The sequence below is a fragment of the Lissotriton vulgaris genome, chromosome 12, assembly GCF_964263255.1.
Source record: "Lissotriton vulgaris chromosome 12, aLisVul1.2, whole genome shotgun sequence".
In the NCBI taxonomy this organism is placed as follows: Eukaryota; Metazoa; Chordata; class Amphibia; order Caudata; family Salamandridae; genus Lissotriton; species Lissotriton vulgaris.
In genome coordinates, this window is record NC_141700.1 from 719,859,824 (window position 1) to 719,880,009 (window position 20,186).

The 20,186-nt window shown below is 41.3% G+C and overlaps 1 protein-coding gene across 1 annotated transcript in view; it reads left to right on the forward strand.

Annotated features, from left to right (window-relative positions):
- Positions 1-20,186, forward strand: part of LOC147678116 (hydroperoxide isomerase ALOXE3-like) — a 112,019-nt gene that overhangs the window by 26,677 nt on the left and 65,156 nt on the right. Inside the window, exons 2-5 of the mRNA XM_086945976.1 lie at positions 2,012-2,216; positions 5,214-5,298; positions 16,735-16,857; positions 18,138-18,241. Of these exons, the coding sequence (XP_086802102.1) occupies positions 2,012-2,216; positions 5,214-5,298; positions 16,735-16,857; positions 18,138-18,241 (517 nt within the window). The remainder of the gene's footprint in view (positions 1-2,011; positions 2,217-5,213; positions 5,299-16,734; positions 16,858-18,137; positions 18,242-20,186) is intronic.

Consider the following 20,186-nt stretch of genomic DNA (forward strand, 5'->3'; position numbering starts at 1 on the left):
ATTAATGTATTTAAGTTGAACTGTTTGAGCAGCGAGTTTATGTGAGCAAGGCTACACGCTAGCTGAAACGCGTCATCTTGCCCGACATCTCGCACTATTTTGTAATGAAATAAAGTCATTGCAACCAGCAGTGTAAACTGATTCGTGAGTCCGTGTTTCTCTCTATTGGTGGTCGAAGGCGCCGGAGCGGTAATTGGATATATATATATATATATATATATATATATATATATATATATATATATATATATATATATATATAAGGCCATATATATATATATATATATATATATATATATATATATATATATATATATATATATATATATATATATATATATATATATATATATATATATATATATATATATATATATATATATATATATATATATATATATATATATATATATATATATATATATATAGCCTTCAACGAGAGAACACAGCACCACTCCAGAGTAAATTAATAACAGGGTTTATTTTATTTTATTTTAGCACACACCACAGTGCATCACCCCCAAGAGCCCTAGAGATTCTGAGGCTTTCTACCCTGCCCCTTTTTCTTTAAAGTTTTTGCTTGTGACTCAGTTTAACCGAGTCACAAGATGGCTGCCAACACTTCTTGGTTGAAATGTTGGCAGCCTATCACATCTCAGGCACGAGATCGGGAAGGGTCACGGATCCACTGTGGCCTCAGTTGTATATCTGCAAAATCTTTAACTTTCTTACCAACTACTGAATGGATTTACACCATTTAACAAAAAGAGTGCTTTCTGGTCCAAGAGAAACCTTTCTGCCAAATTTGGTGTAATTTAGCTCAGCAGTTCTGACTGTGGCCATGTCTTAAGTTTCCTATGGAAATTAACATGGAGAAACACTGTTTTGGGACTCCCCCTTTTTCTCTGCTCCCGCTTGACAAAACTTTCAAGACAGCCTCTGAAGTGACTGTACCAATAGTTTTGAAAATGTTACTAAGATTCGTCTAATGATACCAAAGTATTTGGCAATTCAAAAAGCGCTTTTCCTATGGAAACTACATCCTAACTATAACTACGTACTGGTGACCGTGGAACTGACAGATCTCAAGACAAAATCTGATTGGCTGCCACTGCATCAACAACAATGCTATGGCAGCCAGCTAAAGACTCAGGGACTCAGTGACCTGTAATAAGATAAGGCAAAAATAAAGATACATGGGGTAAAGGTTATGTAGTGCGCATATGTGTGTCTGTGTGGCAATCAATAATAAAGCTTTTGCTTCTCAAATATAAAAGAAGACATCAACTCCTTGTCAGACAATTCCTCCCTTCCTATTCTCTTACTTGAAAAAGACAGGCAGAATATGTGGTTGCCCTGTGTCCCATGGTGAGATATTTAATGAGTTAGATCCAGAGACATTGCTTTCCAATGACGCTCTTCAACCTTTTTGAGTCTCTGACAAAACTATTAATTCTAAGATTTTGTTTTTAAAGTAAGTGTTTGTCTTTTTGTCATGTATTACTTTTTGTTTTTTCCTTACCATGTAAATGTCATTGGTGGTACACAATGCTTATTTTAAAAATATTCAGGAATGTAAAATTTGGTGCTCCCTTTCAAAACTATATAAACCCTACTTTCCCTTCACCAAAACAACTGTCAAAAGTGTTTAGAAATACACCATAATCTGACTTAAATACTCTCTTTTTGTAGTGATGGTTTTTTTCAATTTGCCACTTTTTAGATGTAAATGGAATTTTTGGTTGAATAATCAGACACCTCTTGTTTAGGTAACTTGTAATCTGCAAAATATGTTGCACTTTTTCAAAATATTAGCTATTATCAATAATGTGAAAAATACATCACTTGGTTTGCTACTTAATTTATTAACTGTTTAAACACAAGAACAGTGGAATCAAGAAACTGAGGAGTGCCTTTCTAGAAGATATTTAAATGTTCTGGTGAAATGTTTGGTACATCAAAATGGAAAACTGTACAGTACAATAAAGCTGCTGTTTCTCTTGTTCTTCAGACTGATAAGTATCAAATCCATGAAAAACATGACCTGGGTGATATTGAGCTCATCCGCCTTCACAAGGAGCAGTTTTCCTTCTTCCGTCAAGACAGCTGGTTCTGCGACCAAGTCATTGTTGAATCACCAGCAGGAAAGATCTACCACTTCCCCTGCTACCGCTGGATCGAGGGGTACATCACGCTAGAGCTCCCAGAAGGCACAGGTAGAGTACTGCTTAAACTAAACCATAGTATCCAAAAATTCCCAAGTCTATTTTCTTACTGATAACGTGTAACGTTTTCTCTAGTTTGTGTTAGATTCTTATCTGGAAATTAAATAAAATCATTTTTTGTTGGCAAAGCATCACAACCAGGATACAGGCACAAAAATAGTTCCTCATAAAGATCTCCTTTAAAAAAAGAACACCAGTAGTAGCGAGTCTATAATTTTAGAACTAAAAAGTTATGGGAAATATGCAGTGAATCATTTTTTTTTAAAGTAAATACATATAAAGTCCCAAACAATGGAATTTTCAGCAGATGTGGCTAGATTTGTTTGAGAAGTTCCAAAGTGAGCTTGAGGCTTCTCCTGATGGGAATTTAAATGCTATTGTTTCATTGATAGTTTGCTCTGCAGTGTGGTTTGAAATAGGGGTACGTGTATAGTTCTCAGACTTGCAACTTGTTTAAAAATAAAATCTTGCATGGTTTGAAAAACTCAAAGCTCAAAAGGGGCATTAGGGACAATTTCAACAAACCTTTGTGGCAGCAAACTCCTGGCCCCAGCGGGCACGGTATCTCTCCCTGTTAGCCTTGCTCCTTTTTGCTATCACCCAGGGTCACTTGACAGCCCGCCCCCCACTACCACCCTTACTTCCCCACACCTCATGCCTAGCTATGCCTAGGTGAAATATGCATTTCTTATGGGTAACGATTTGATGCAGAAGTCATCTAGTTATTTTCTTAAACCCATAATGGATCATAGCTACACTTTCTATACCCAAAAACATATATACTCAGAAAACCGACAAATTGGTTGCGTTCCCAAGTTTCAGAAGCTCAAGAGATCTCTATTTGGAACCAAGGCCTTTTATTACTTAAACTCCTTCAAAAGGAAATTGGATGTATGGTATATAATGCAATTTAGGAATTTTACTTCCAAACCAAATACAGTGTTGAAGTGCATAACCTGATAAGTGACCCTTTAACACCAGTGAACATTTGGAACAGATTTGCTCTCTTTTAATTATGGACATGAATGACCTAGTTATCAATATGGGGAAAGCATCAGTTCAAAGATCGCTTCTACAAGGCAAATTGTTTAGTGCCCCTGTTGCCTACAGAAGAAGGCTTCCAATTAAACCAGACAATCAAGACAAGTACTGCAGTGTGTTGTCCCTAAAATCAAATGTGGTTACATTATAATAATTCAGAATAAGAGTATGCAACAAACATTTTATTTCAAAGATGAGCTCCAGATATATCCCACAAATTCTTACCTTAGGATAGTTGTCTCTGGCTGAGCTTTGGACTTGTCCCATTAGGAGCCATTGTACTCAATAATACATAGAATTCACTGATAAATGAATCTGGAAATTCCTAGACCAAAATATTATGTTGGGAGTTACTTTTTAAATATTAAGCTACCTTCGACTGGGTGTAAATGAGTGCCTGATTTATAGAAAATTGAATAGAAGGGCGGAAAATCTTTGGAGAACAACCACTGAAGTTGACAAAATGATATGCTCCAAAAATCCATACCAAAAGACTGTTTCACAGGAAACCCGTACATATGTCATTTGAAGGACAACATTTTCTTGTGGCTGAAATGGGAAGATTGAGACCTGGAGTGAGACTTCGGAAGCCCTCCCTGGGATAAAGTTTTAGAATGTTAATCAATATTCTACTTTTCATACTGTCAAAGTATTGATTCAGGTCCTTCTGTGAGTGGTTGCAAATTAGCTAGTAATTGTCTGAATATATGCATTAATTGGAGCATAGGCCAGGCAGCAATGGTCTTACCCTAGCTATAGTTCTGATGTGTATTAGGAATGAGTGAGTCTGAGAACTCTCATCTAGGATCCAACCACACTCAAGACAGTGCAGCTTCAACTGACTCTTTAAGAACCTTCACACCCATCTCAGTGATGTGCCAAGCAGCATAGAACTTTGCTAAAGAAATGGTATAATCTTAAATATGCAACGGGAAATTAGGGAGTGTACAGCAGTGCAACACATTTTATAAGGGAAAATAGGAGGTTAGAATTAAATCAGATAGGGGGTGCCGGCATCAGACGTTCTTTGAAAACATCCCGTGATCTGGGAGAAGGTTGCTGAATCATAAGTGCTTGGGTTCAGATCTCATATTATGAATTATGGTATTTCAAAGTCAGGCCACCTGCATAGCCAAAGATCAGTCACCATTTTTCATGCTCTTGAATAATCATTAATGAGTCAGGAGGGTGGATAATGATCTCCAGCTGTGGCTAGGGAGTAGTGTGTGGCCAGTTCCTGTAGGTGTCCTGAGACTTTGCCCGAGTTGGCTTTATGGACTGCGAAAAACCTTGAATTTAATCTTGAATTCCACTGGGAGGACTTGATGATATCTTCATGTTGCTGAAGTTCATGCACAGTCTGACTACCTGGGAATGTAGCCTGCAATATATTTCTGATAGGATCTAGTAAAGCTGATGCTGCAGTACTCTCAATGTGCTGTGACCAGGATTCTTGTCAACTCCAACCTATGGTCAGTTTGGAGTACTGGAAGATTTTTTTGAAGTAAGGAATTTGGTTATTGATACCCCTGACCAATGTGTTGCTTATGAATGGAGGTGGCAGAATCAGTGTGTGGGGGGGATGGGGGGGGGGTATTGTGGTGGAATTAAAAGGGTTGTAGGAGGGACACATTTCCAGAGTCAAAGGTATCCTCTGGTTCCCAGCTTTCTGCCATCTTCCTTGGACATCATAGAGGGGCAATGCACCAGAACTTGTCCTTAGATGATTTCAATGTGTTGCTAATTAACCCTTTCCTTCTCTACCTGGGTCAGATTAACCTCACCTGTATGAGTTCTTCTTTCTTACCTTTCATCCTTTTTGAGGTTGACTAAAATACAAATACATTATTTACATCCAAGATACCTGTCACTGTGAATGTGCACTTTACAAATAAACCTTATGTTATGTTATGAACATCAATATTCTCTTTTTTCTTTTTTGAGCAGCTAGGCTGGCCTCAGCAGAAACTCACAGCCCCCGCCTCCTAAAACAGAGACACAATGAACTGAAAGAGAGACAGCAGACATACAGGTAAGTCATTCTATGTTATGTAAACTTACACAGCACTAAAACCTTAGCAACTGGAATGCAACAAGGCTCACTCTTTGTAGTTTATAGGAAGCACTTGTCTTCCTAAGAGAACAGAATAATACTTTCAGCAATGTAATTATGGCAATTTATGCAGATAAAACTATAAACATAACTACATTATAATTTAGCAAGTAGGGAGAGGATGTTTTTGAGGAGGGTGTCGTCTCTTGAGTCAACAACGTTATTCTGTGGTATTGAGCCATTTTCTTCATGGGTAATCTGAATCACTGCATAACAGGAACTCAGGTGGCTTAAACTCACTCCTGTGAGAGAGTCAGCCTCTCCCTCCCTTCCTTTACTCCATTACTGTGCCTACTGATCAATGTCTATAGAGCTTCATGATGGCTACTCTTAGTAGAGAAAGGAGCAGCAATGCAGTCTTACAAATAAGCATACCGGGGTGATTTTGCAGATCCCACAGCACATTGCCACACCTTGGGCACCCACTTACCCATTTCCTCTTTGAAAACCTTCTTCAAAATGCACCCATGGGTCCTTGCCTCAGACCAGCCTGAAGACACCCTCTGGCTCCACCTGGCAGTCACTGGGGAGACACTTCTTTGGGCACTGAACTGGTCCTGAGTGCAATGGGGCAGTGTCAGAGTGGGCGGATGGATCATAAATGTGGCTGCAATGAACAAAATGTTCAGTAACACGGTTTCACCTTCAGGTGACTGCATACAAATCACACACACACACTCACTCACACACACACACCTTAAATGAAAGATCAATGCAAGTAATGAGTGATAAATGCACTCTTTTACAAAATGAAATGTCAATTTGTCAATACCATCACTGCCGATTTTTCTGTGGGTGCAATCAGAGAGAAACAAGAAAGGCTTGTATATGCGCAGTGCTGCGAGGTCCCAGCCTGAAACTGAGAAAGCACTGTAACTATATGGAACATTAATTAAAAGTTGTTTTATACACAGTCAAAGGTAAGTGTCACTTGAACTGTCACATATTTGGCAGTAGAATGTCACCAATAAGTGCACTGAAATCATAGACATTTCTCATATAAGCAGTCTGAAAACATGTCAGCTATCTATACTACTATTATAAAGAGAGAACTCTCACCTTTGAGCCAGGTAAACTCGGGAACCACAGCACCAATCTACACACCCAATACATTGTTTTAAATGTCAGGGTGTGTAGAAGGACATAGGCGATGAAAAGTAAAAAATAAACGTAAATTTAAAAATTTAACTTTAAAAAAAAAGTAGTCCCCTAAAAGTAGCGCCGGCAGCAACGTTGCGCTGGCCGTCCAGGCCGCAACGTGCGTGATGACGAGGGGAGCGGCGGAGAAGCAGGGAGGAGCGGCTGCTCAGGTAAGGCGGGAGGCGGGCGAAATGTAAGCCTGCATACCTTCAATGACGGTCACGCTGCTGTCCGTGTCCAAGTGCACCTCAGGGGAGGCGGGAGGCGGGAGGGGGTCGGGGCAATGTCATGGCGGGCGGGGGACTAACGCTCCAGCAGTGTCACAGCCTCAAATGCTGCCCTCAGCCCCCTTCTGCCCCGGGCAACGCTGGGGCGGGCAGCTACTTTATTTATAAATCAGCACAATTTATAAGGAACATTTAAAAATGAATTTAATATTAAGCATGACTCAACCATAACTACAGAGATGATGTCACAGCCTCTGAAACACACAGAGGTCGAACATATTTAAAGATCTTGGCATATTATATTTGGGTTATACAGGCTCAGAATAAAGCCCTGGAGTTCCCATGGTCATTGAGAGGCTGCTGCTTGCTTCCCTTGAGTTATGGCCCTTTGGGCCTCACTAAAGAATATCACAGGCTTTTTTGCCTCACCTCTGTGCCTCATTATGTCACGTGCCTCTCTTTAAATCTCTGCAGTGCAGTTCAAAGACCTGAGCCGCACGGGTCACTGCAAGCCACTGAAAAGCACTGCTTACACTGGTGTGCGCACAAATAGTACCTGCTACTGCTTCGTAGTGCTTTCTAAAATAATTATTGCAATCACCTATGTTTATATGTTGAGCATTTTGTTGAGCACACGTAAAATGGAAGTGCCTCCTGTTGAAAAAAAGAAAACAGGCGTTATAACCCATTTCGTACTCATGTCATCTTCCTCCGAAGGATGAAAGGCTGGGTCGTCAGTGTGATTCAAGCTCTGTGACGAACAAACATCTAAGGCATATTAAACCACTGAGCTTTCTACAGCCCAGGTTCTGAGGAATCAAATAAGTATTTCGTGCTTGAAATAATTGAGGCGGGGGAAACAAGTTGAAATGGCAAATGATTTTATAAAAAAAAAATACTAACTATTGATCCTGAATATGGCAGAATTATTAGGTACTAGCAGCCCGCCACAGCGTTGCCCGAGGCAGAAGGGGGCTGGGGGCAGCATTTGTTGCCCGGGGCAGAAGGGGGCTGGGTGCAGCATTTGAGGCTTTGAAAATGTCGAATTTAACTGAAAAATCGGGCGCCAGCGTTATATTAAGCTGCTGCTTGCCGTAAAGCTCCCCCACATTCTGCAAGAGCAGATTTTTCAGTTAAATTCGACATTTTTCAAAGCCTCAAATGCTGCACCCAGCCCCCTTCTGCCCCGGGCAACAAATGCTGCCCCCAGCCCCCTTCTGCCCCGGGCAACGCTGGGGCGGGCTGCTAGTAAGTAATATTTGTAGCTAACTTGATAATCAGATATTAGTACAAATATCTATCCAGTCATTCATACCAGAAATGTATGTGGAATGAAAATTACTATTTTCTCTTTCCTGCTTTGTTTTTGACCTTTAAGTCATTTTGAGGTGGACGTGTATGACTGAAAAGGAATTGGAAAATATACACCAGGGAACTGGTCATATACGTTATTGGTGCCTATTGTTTGTTCCTGATACAGATCAATGCCTTTTTTACTACAAGCACTAACTTGGAGAATTGTTGTACCTTCTGTAGTGTTTGCAGTACTGAGAGACTGAGTGGAAGTTCAAATTCCCTCTCAATAATTCACTGCAGGCAGAGCCTGGGCTGCAAAGATCCTGCACTGGAAGTACAGTTCATAACTGCATTCCATTCCTGGGGGGTCCCTGAGGTGTCTCTGTGACCCCGTAATGTGTCCCACAGGCCCTCATTGCCTGTTCGTCTATGTCCGAAATATTATGCATGGATAAAGAATGGAAAAATTGTATGAGGTCAAGTCTTGTGCAGTGCAAATTAGGCAACATACACATCTCTCAAAATGTGTGCCTGCACAAAGTGTATAGCAGGAGCCAGGCAAGCATCTGTGACCCCCTTCTGTAATACCAAAGTGTTCTGGGGCACATATCTGTGACATCAGGTGCACATATGCAACACAGCATCTGACAAATGTTGCCCAATGTATTCATGTGCCATACTGTAAAATCAATTATGGGACAAGTTTGACTCATATGAGCTTTTTTAGGAATGGTGACTGAGTGCAGCAGCCTGATACAGAAGAAATATTCACTATATATCTTTTCTGATCATAGCACTATGTATAGAGATTTTAGAAATATTCTTGGGCATATTTTATTTAGAGTCCTGGGTGGTTCTCAAGGTGATAAACTTACACAAAATACAAGTGAAAACGAGTGCAAAACATGGTAATAGATAAATGTTTGTTACAGTCTGTTGGTTCTCGTACATAGGTATCTGTGATACAACTATTGACGGCATGTATTTAAGGTCCTGATATATATATATTGGCGGAGAGGGTTCTCCATCGCAACAGTGACAGAGTTCCCTCCCCACCAATATAGTGGTGCGCCCATCGCATTTACATGGAGGTGGACCTAGGGTTAATCAGTGTGGAAGCTACTCTGTTTCCACTGGGATTAATCTCCTCCAAAAACTTTGGGTAGTAGAGGGCATCTGAGAAATGGCTGCATGTCTACCCATCCAATTTGGATGGGTGGACATGTCGTCATTTTTCACTGTTTCTTGCTGCCGGATAAAACCTGGTGGTAAGGAACAGATAAATCATTATATGCTCCCCCCACCATGGGAGAAGATCCCTATGGCAAGGTGAGCATTATTTTTTTCTTTTCAAAAAGAAAATCATGTTTCGGGAATTTATTTTTTAAAGGAAAAATTAAATACACTCCGCCGCATATCTGCATCTTGCTGATGGAACCCTGTAGCAGAGAGTAACATGCATTGACAGGAATTGTTGCCCCGGTGGTTCCTGACAACGCTTATATAAAGGACTGCCTGCGTGGTGGTCATTTAAAATTGGGTGGGCGGTCCTTCCACCAGGGCAATAAAGTAATTTACTCCATTGCCCTAGTGGACCATTGGTCGTCCACCAGGATTTATATTAGACTCAGCAGTCTCTCTACCATCATGTAATGGTCCCCCTGTACCATAGGTACAAAAACAAAAATAGACAAATGTTATCTTAGTAGTTGTCCTGATGAGATGTTGCCAGCAGGGCTGCGCCAGAGTAAGGGAAGTCCCTTCTGTAGTCAGCTCTGTGACTGGCATCAAATCCTGTTTTAATTTTCTGTTTGATTCATGTTGCATTTTTCATCTCCTGAGAATTATTAATGGTCCTGAGTCCCAACTCACATTTGGGAATTCTGTACCATTCTTGGCTGTATTGCTGACTGTGTATACAGTAGTCACATCACCTCACACTGAAACACACAAACTAAAATGTAACCTTTTGAATAAAACTCTCAAGCAAATTGTTAAGCTGTATGTTATTTTAATACATCCACCATGCGGACCAATCACAGCGCCAGGGCATGACGGCCTGCTGGACTGCATTTCCCTGGACACCTTGGGAAAGACAAGGCAAGCATCAGTGCACAGTCTGGCATTACGTTATCACTACCTGCCTTCAAAGGAGTGCTTGTCTCTTTGTCTTTATAAACACACTACTATAAACTGTCCTTAGAAGCAAAATACTGGTCACCCAGCTTAGGGTGGCAGCGAAAGGCATCAAACTATTAGGTGGTAGTTACTACTGGTCATGCACTCCATCCGTTTGGCTCTGAGTATCTTGCTAAGCTGAGGCCAATCTTAGTAATTCCTTCATTAAGGATTTTGATTCGAGAACTGTTCCTCAGCCTGGATACTACTTACTATTTCCACCTTCGGGGACCATTCTTCACAATTGTATTATCCTGCGGAAACCTTAATGTCTGTAAACCTTACTGTATTCGTCAAGAAAGCTTGCTTCTCCTCAGCTTGCACACTGCTGAACAGACGTTCTGTGATTAAAAACTAGGAAGAGGTCTCCAGTTTTGCAGCCCAATACTATGTTCTTTATGACAGAAACCTGGATAAAGCAAGGAAACAATGCTATTCAAGTTGACCACAATGCCATGCTATTGGTTTGATTGTTAACTCTTATTTTTATTTTATTTCATTGTTAGCTTTACTTCCTTGTAGGGTCCCAGGAAAGGGAGCTTGCCTGGCAGACACAAGAGCTGCTGGGCTCACATATAGGCCGTGTCTCCTGCCTACCTTGCAGACAAACATTTTACATTAAGTCAGACAATCAGTTTGCAGAAATATTGGGAATATTTGCTTCAGAAACTAACAGTTTTGCAAGCTGTCTTATGAATGCTAGATCACTTGCATTCATGATTGCTTAATGCCTTGTATTGCTATTGCAGTCATCAAAGGCTAATTTGAGGTGGTCTCATGATTATTTACCACTCCCACTTTGTCTGCTCTGTAATTAAACATCAAATTACTTAATGCAGAGTGGTTAATCTTTTCTCGAGTCATAGTGTATCATACTCCACAGTACCCCAGTAACTTTATGACTGGTTTAGCTGAGCTACTAGGGCCTTTTAATCTCAAATATGCAACATTCTCCATTCGGGAGATTTTGACATGCATGTTGATAACCCTCCTGACACATGTTCTACACCACTATTGCCTTGCACTGTTTACACTTAGTGTATCTCACCTAAGCATAGGATGGGCAACAGGTTGGAAGTCATTTACACCAACATACCTAGCATTTAGATTGTACCCCTTTTCCATCTCCCCATTTATGGCAGGATCACTCATCAGTCTCTTTTCAACTCTGCTTTGACAGTAGTCCCTCATCGAGGATCAACTGTTGAACATGTCTAGAATTTGGTCAAAGATTATTGCTGACAATTATGGCAAGGTTTCCATTTTATTTCTGCTGTCATTTACAGTTGTTGCATCAGAGGATGCTATTAGCTTTAACTTTTGGATATTGTCAGTGTTCGGTACCATTACACCGTCTCAAAATGAGTAAATCGCCTTGTGACAGGCCAGCTATCCTGAGGCATTTGGCTACTCCTAGGGCATCTAAGCCCCCTGCGTCCAGAATATAAAGAACCAGGCTCGCACATCATGGAACAGACATGGATAAACCACATTTCCAGCCATTTCAACAATCACCTGGAACAGGCAGGAACCCAAGAATCCAACAAAAAAGAGCCCCACCGCATAACGCCCTCGTCGGAGTCTCAGATTAAGAAGGAGCAAGGCCTACAGGAAAGCATCATGGTTGCATCAGCCTCTCAGCAAATAATACAAATATCAACACAAATTTGCACGGGCAGGAAAGAAGGCGCTCCAGGTCCCAATGGCATACCGCCAGCTTTATTCAAGGAAAAGAGCATAGAATGGGCCACTATCATGCAACCGCTATTCTGTGAAGTTAGACTTCTAAATAAAATCCCAGAATCCTGGAGAGGGTCGACAATCGTCCCCATATATAAAAAAGGCGATAAAACTGATCCAAACAACTATCGTCTAGTAGCCCTTCTTGACAACGAGGCAAAATACTTTGCGGGTAAAATCTTGGAGGAGATTGTCTCATGGGCGGACTCCAATGAGATTATACCTTTGAACCAGACCGGCTTCCGTAAAAACACTGGAACAACCACAAATATTCTGGCCATCTCACTAATGATCGACGCAGCAAAAACACGGAAATTGCCACAGCACATGTGCTACATTGATTTCAGTGCGGCATTTGATAACATCGATAGAGACAGACTCTGGAGGAAACTGGCACAATGGGGAATACCGCATTCCACGTTAAGTATGCTGAAGCTTCTCCATTCCGACACCTGGGTGCAGGTGAAGCTAGGAGGCGGCACACATTTATCATCTAAAGTCCGCACCACCAAAGGCCTTAAGCAAGGGTGTGTGCTCGCCCCAACACTGTTTAATCTGTATATTACGGATCTACCAGGCGTATTAAACACTTGCAATTCCCATCCCCCGAGGCTGGGAGGGAAACCCCTGAGCAACCTTCTGTACGCAGACGATGTCGTGCTACTGAGCCATACCTAGATCGGCCTCAAGCAACTACTAATTCAAATCGATAGTTGTGCCATGGAAAACAAACTAAAAATAAATGTAAGCAAAACTCGCACTATGTCAATAAACATACACAAAAAGCCGCAGAAGATATGGACACTGGGCGGCCAAAATATTGAGCCATCTTCGGACTATAAATACTTGGGAGTCATCTTCGACCAAGACGGTTCATTCTCACAGCAAATGCTGGAAGCAAAAAGGAGAGCGTCTTGTATTGCCGCCACATTAAAAAGCATAGCTAACCAACTAATAGGACCAATTTTGACTCCTTACTTGAAAATCATCCAGGCTAAGCTACTACCATCCATCTGCTACGGCAGCGAGGCTCTACGTGGGAGAGATGCCAAGAATCTGGACGTAATCCAGACAAAAGCCTACCGAACAATGTTTTCGCTCCCGTCCTATACATCGCCCGCCCAACTCAGGCTGGAATTTGTACTACAAAAACAAGCTCTTGCAAGACAGGGAGCTTACATCATCTGCTGCCACAAACTTCGTTCTGCTATTACTAACACTTTAAATGAGCTGTTATGGCAAGACATTCAAAGCAGGGACGCATCTCAGGCAAGACCTTACCTGAAGACAGCCTTGGGGACTACCAAACTAACTGCGATCTGGGATTTGCAATTCGGCCACAAAGCATTTAAAAAACTGGTCTGGAAAACTGTCAAAACTCTTTCACTACTAGAGGATAAAGAGTCATTCGCTAAAAGAAACCATGCATGGATGACCATAAACACATATAAATCCCTGACACCTCAACCATACTTCAGCCAGGGTTATCCCAAGAAAATAAAACTGAAGTTTCTGAAATACAGACTAGGGGTCTTGCCTACCAGAGAGCATTTGCCACCATGGCTCAGGAGCAATGGCCACGAACCCTGCACATTCTGCAATACAGAGAAGGGCGACATACTTCATATGACTTGCCTCTGCCAAGAGTTCAGGCCAGCACGCCAGCTGTTCTTAAAGGACCAACTTAAACAGATAGGAACTCGCACTAGAAGGCAAGCAGTACTGGCTTGTCTTAACCCTGCAAACACAAAACTGAACTGCAGGTATGCAAAGTTCCTTGCGCTAATTGAGCAGAAACTGCCAAAAAACATTACACAGCATACAGACGCTAATTTGAACTTAATGACACCTGCTCTTACCCAAAAGTAACGCATCCGGAAATTTGTATTGGGCTTTTACTGTTTGCTCTTTTAATGACGTTTTAAAGACACAACTTCTTTTATGATATTTAATCTGTTTTGTAAAATGTTTGCACTGATTTTAATTAACTATGCATAATAAAATTACCTTACCTTACCTTACCCTACATAGAAGGCTAGAGCACAATTAGAGATTCATTTATAATTCAGTTATAAATCAATTATGATACAGAGTCTGAAAACAAAAAGAGAACGCTGTGAAAAGCTAGAAGAACCTTATAAGGTAAACTTGTGCTACTTTTTATACAAAGAAGAAGATAAGACAGCGTCTTTGGCTAATCCATTTAAAGGCATTTTTGCTGTTATCAAATGCTTCATATACATGTCTGCAAGTCACCTAGCTATCTTTCATTCTCAAGAGTTTTTTTTAGAATTAGCCATAATTATTTCAAAATAAAATTCCATTAATTCACAACCTGATCTTGAAGAGCTTCCTTTCCTAAATACATCTTCCACCTCAAATGCTTGATGCAATTAACTCTTGTATTTCAGGCTCCCCATCTGATCCTTGCCCCGCACCCTGATATTTTCAGCACAGGAATGGATTTGGTTAGTCTAAGTTTTTGTCAGTTGTTTAACATATCCAGTACTACAAGTTTTGACCTAATGGGAACAAGCTCAGTTGATACCATTACTGAAGAAACCATATGCAGACAATGTGGTGCGGGTCAACTTCACGTATCTTTTTCTCCTCCCTCTAGCATATAAGATTCTGGAGTAAATGTTAAACAAATGAAAAAGAACAAATGATGGACAGAATGTTGAACAATGTCAAACATTCACCCCAGTACAGAGATCTGCGCCTAAATCCATTGTTTTTGCTCACCATGCCATTCCAGTTTGATCCCAGCCGTATGCAAATCAATCTTAACCCTGTTCCCCATGGGAACAGTCCAGCCTGAACTGCCATGCCAGGTTCTCCCTGGACTTGAATACAAGTATCCTAGGACCAGGTTCAGGGTTTCACCCCTCATCAGCCAGGCTAACTGGTCTCTAGGGGTATGGAGAGCACAGCACCCACGTTTGAGCATACCCGTCTCAATCAGGGTGAAAAATGCAAAAAGAACAATTGATGGACAGAATTTTTAACAATGTCAAACATTCACCCGAGTACATAGATTGGGCCTAATTCCATCACTATTTTTTGCTCCCCATGCTATTCCAGTTTAAACCCAGCCATATGCAAATCAGTCTTGACCCTGTTCCCAAAGACCAGCCCAAACTGCCAGGCCAGGTTCTCCCTGGACTGTAAAACAAGCATCCTAGGAATGGTTTCAGGGTTTTCACCACTCATTTGCCAGGCTATCCTCACTCCAACCGCATGGAGAGCACAGCTGTCACATCATCAAGACCTGGATGTCTGGTGCCTGTCTGAAGCTCAGCTCAACCAAGACAAAGTATTATTTTGTTTCCTATCCTTCTGAGGGGAGAAAGCTGGGCCACAGTTTCTGAAACAGCAGATTCACTGTGCATGTGGCACATTGGGTTATAGGACAAGTAAGAGGGCACTGGAAATATCCATCTCACTTTGACCCTTTGCTGGGGAGGGCTACAAAAAGAAAGCCAGGCCCACTACTTTCAGCCCTGCACCAGATCAAAAACCCTTCACCATACAACAGCTCACTTTTACTCCATAACACATCCATCCAACCACAGCACAAGACACCATTCAACACTACATCACCAAATGCTGGAACACACCATGCACTACCAACTGCACCACATCATATCACACCGCAAAAGAGTATGACGCACCATGCACTGCAACACTAAATACATAATGAATTTTTTTCACACAACATATCGCTCCCTAAATGACCATTCAGTACCACACCACTGTTCAACATCGCATCACACTAGACAATACCATCTCAGAAAGTCATGCTGTGCATCACACAGTACTTCATGTCACACCATTTTACACATCACAGCATCATGCCTCACCTCATTATGCTAGAACACGCTCCATCACACCAAGACACATCACTCGCTGCCACAACATATCACACAAGCTGAACACTTATGAAAAGGGTACTACTGCTGCAGGTGTGCTACAAATCACGAGCAAAAATAACCTAAAGTGTGTTTCACAAGCAAACATGGGTGTGCTCCAGCTTTTGCAGCCAGCTTCGCCAGGAGAAGAATGGTTCTTGTTTGTCGAGACTAAGGAGGCTACCTCAATCTTTTTCACTGGGCCCTGCCCAGAAGGGTCTTGAAGGTAAAAGTCAATTTGCAGGAAGAACCACCTAAAGATCATATGACTTGAAACCTTACTTCATAAAAAAAACACCCCACCTAGCTTAACTGACTTTGGTGATGTGTTGGGTCAGCAACAGAGACAAGATGAGCACTGATCACCAATTACAGGGTCTGTCAAAGGGCAGATAAAATCCTTAGATGTTTTTTTCCGGAATTAATTCTTTAATGGTTCTACTTTATGAAAATGGGCTTAATGTACAGAATTTTATAAAAAAGGGATTTTCCTATGAATAGATATGGCAAAAGGGATTTCTGGGAAGTGATGAGGGAATTCCATGTTGGGTACCGGTATAAAGGAACTTGCAGAAGGAGGTAGTGCTTGCAAGAAATGTGGCTTGGGGCTTGGATGGACAAAGAAGACCAATGAAATCCTACCCAACATGCACACACACATGAACACACATACACACTTTTTTCATTTTTATTTTCTTGGTTGCCTGGGATCATCCATTGAGTTTCAAATGTGACAACTGTGGCAGAATCCTTTTGTGGTGCCTTTAGTAATACAGGCTTTTTTCTAGAACACTTTTCAGTCTGTGAAGTTTTCACTGAGCCTTTTTTTTCTTGTCTCCTCTCTCTCCTTTGACCTCTGCTAGGTGGAAAGTGTACCATAAAGGCTTTCCAAGATGCATCGATGTGGCTCAGGAAACGGAACTAGACTCAAACGTTAAATACTCCTTCACCAAAACGCTAAATTTTGACCTCAACTTTGGTGTTTCGTAAGTATTGGGGGTCATAGAGATCAAAACAAATATCTATTGGTGCTTCAAAGGGAGCTTTACCCTCTATATTGATTAGACTCCTTGGTATACAGTGGAGTAGCCTCTTCCAATGGACTTAATGAATAAAACACTTAAAGGTTTTCTTTAGAAAGAAAGTCAAGATATTTTACTCTAACTGTCCCCATGACTGTTTACTGTTCATTAAGCATTGTTCCGACTTTACAAACCATAGTACATACATGTTGTTTAACACATTTAATACTTTACACTTAGCCATGACCTGTATACACTCCACGTGGAATAAAACATGAAGGAAGGAACACTGGGTACTATTTCTACTCACTTTCCATCATTATAGCTCAAAGAAGGACCTCAGTGTGTATCCTATAAGCTTGCATAATTATGATGTGTGCCTGTTGCATGCACACATATTGTACACCTTAGCTGCATGCTCCCTCTCTCCTTGAATTGGTGGAATTACCCAGAGAGGACACAATATTATATTAGGTAATGTATTGACTTTATTCACGCCAAGTCAATCTTCAGCAGTCCATCTATTATGCATGAAGTCAGACTTATTGTCCATTTACCAAACATAAGGGTTCACAGCAATGCTCACAGACATGCAAAAAAGGCATGCTCCTGCTGATTCCTAGCACCCTTTTGTAAACAATGGTCAACTTCAAGCAACAATACTTCATACATATTATATATTGACCAATTTCGCTTGGCAACACATACAAACAATGTAGTAAGTAACTCCACCATGGCTATTTGCTTTGCCCATGTCCATTTTGACTCTTAACACTGGTATTATTTAGTCTGCAGATTTTATATTTCTTTCTTAGTACATCCACGAATGTTTATGTTTTATGATTTCATGTAACTGAATTGATTTTATGTCCACTGGTTCCATTCAATCACTTATTATTTAAATGAATAAATAATGTGTTACTTCTGAGTCCTCTCGCAACCCTGTCCCCCACTCTATAGGTTATTTTGTCATGATGCCTTTCCTAGAAATATTCTCTCACTGACAGATGTTTCCATCTTACTATTTCTCTCCCCCCATGATATTTCTCTTTCAGGGCTTTTCTTTATATTTATCTTTACAAATATCCAAGGTAGTAGCTTTACTCATGCTTTTTTTTTGGGGGGGGGCAAATTCCACCTTTTGAAAAATCACATAACACAATGTTCAAATAAACTTCTATTATGCATTATACTTGCTCTGATGTGATGGTTTTTAGTGATGCCCCCTTCTGTCATCCTTCTAGACTGATTGAAATCAAACTCAAATGCTTCTATGGTCATAAGGAATCCTGGACATCAATTGAGGACCTCAGGAGGATTTTTTGGATCCATAAAACTGATACTGCAGGTAGGAACTTCCTATTGACAGTGAAGTGTATAGTTGTGTGTGTGTGTTTCAAGTTCACTGTAAGTAATCCGTGCTTGCTAACATTTGGATGGCATTCCTGCCCTCAATGCAATCTATTGACGGTTTATCGACTGCCCATGCCATAACACCCAGATGTATTATTTTCATTATGAGCGAGATGATTTATAAATGTGTCTCTGTCTGGCCGACTTGGTATTAGTATTTATCCACAATGGGCTTTTGTCTGTTACCTCCTTTTAGTGCCGATAGGATGCCCGTGTGTTCACAATTGTAGACAGCAGAGGGACGAGGCAGATAAGAACTGTAAACGACTAGCCACATCACTGTTTAATCCAGTTAAGCACTGCAATGGGGAAACATCCTTTACAACACAACTTTTACCACGCAGTGCTTTTACATCGCAACTTTTACAACGCAAGCCATTACAACGCATTGCGCTGGGGGGCGCTCTAGGACAGGGAATAGATTTAATTTACTATCCAACACCTTCCCTACTATCCACGGGGACTGGAGTTGGAATAGTAAATTAAACTATTCACTTTCCAGCACCCCTCAACACTGTGCGTTGTAAAGGCATGCGTTGTAAAAGCATGCGTTGTGATGTCATATATCCACTGCAATGTATTCACCTGAGTAACACATGGCATAATTTGATTTGAACAGAGAGGCGTGCAGCCAAGTAAGACTTGGAAAAAACCATGTATTAATATGAGGGTGCCTTGGTCAGACTGGACATCAAGCTTACGGTACCCATCAGCCTTAGAAAAGCCGTACCTGGAGGGTGATTGAGTACAGGGCTGCAGGAAGCATCAATGTTTCTGTGTGCTTGTGCGAATTGTAAGTTGGAGATGTGCTTGGCTGCAGGTGTCCTTTGCACCACTCTCAAGCATACCTTTGCTACTCTGTCGCTACTTCCCAGTTATTGATCACCAAATATATTGTTCCCATAGATGCAACTCACTGTGCCATACTTTAAAGGTTGACACCTCTATTCTCAGAGACAGTTGTTCAATATGCACAGCTGCTTACAGAGTGTACCTGGCTTGCCATTTCTCCCTGTGGGAGTTTGAGGGAGACTAGGATAGCCATTGAACACTGTGGGGCTCATCCTGTGTGAGGAATGCTGCTATCGCTAGCCTTGCGCTTGCGCCACACACTGGAGCCACTGTGGTTGGCTGCTGTGTTATGTGGTGGTGGCAAAAGAGGACTGCTTTGTTTCCCTATGGGTATCACTCCTTAGTCAGGGTCGGTCTGGCCTATACCTCCATCTGGCACTGCCATATGGGCTAGGGTCAAAGGTCAGTGTGTGGGTTCTTTTTTAACTGTTTGCAGGGGCCATTTATTTTGGCGCGCCGGACCATCTCCTGTGGCCTTCTTCTCTAAGAAGTTGAGTCCAACTTAATGTAACTACACCATTACGGATAAGCAATTTGTTAAGAGCCCCAATGTTCCCAATAGAGGCCTAGGTAGATGAAAGACCTTTTACTTACATTTTTCCTACCTTACTCTACAAAACAGCTCTGGTGCTGACCTTTTACCTAGTTAGGTGCAGAATAAATATTGTGTTGGTTTTCCTAAAAAAATAGCTTTATTTATTAGGCACGAGGATTCGTAGTATCACATCAGTATTACCATCTTATGCATAATACCTATGTACAAAGGGCACCCCTATTGCCATTCTTCAGTGACAGGCCCACAGTACCATGACACATCTAGTCAGAACCCCTCAGGGCAGCTTTTGAGTATATACGTACCACAACTTTGCCGTACAAACCAAAGGAAAATCTTCCATGCTGACACTAGACACTGAAGTCCCTACATGCAGACACTCCAGCACACAGTGGTTTGACATCCCTTGTCGGGTGTCCAACTTAAGACCAAGACAGGGTTCTTTTCTCTCTCATCAGAGAGAAGGGGTTAGCTC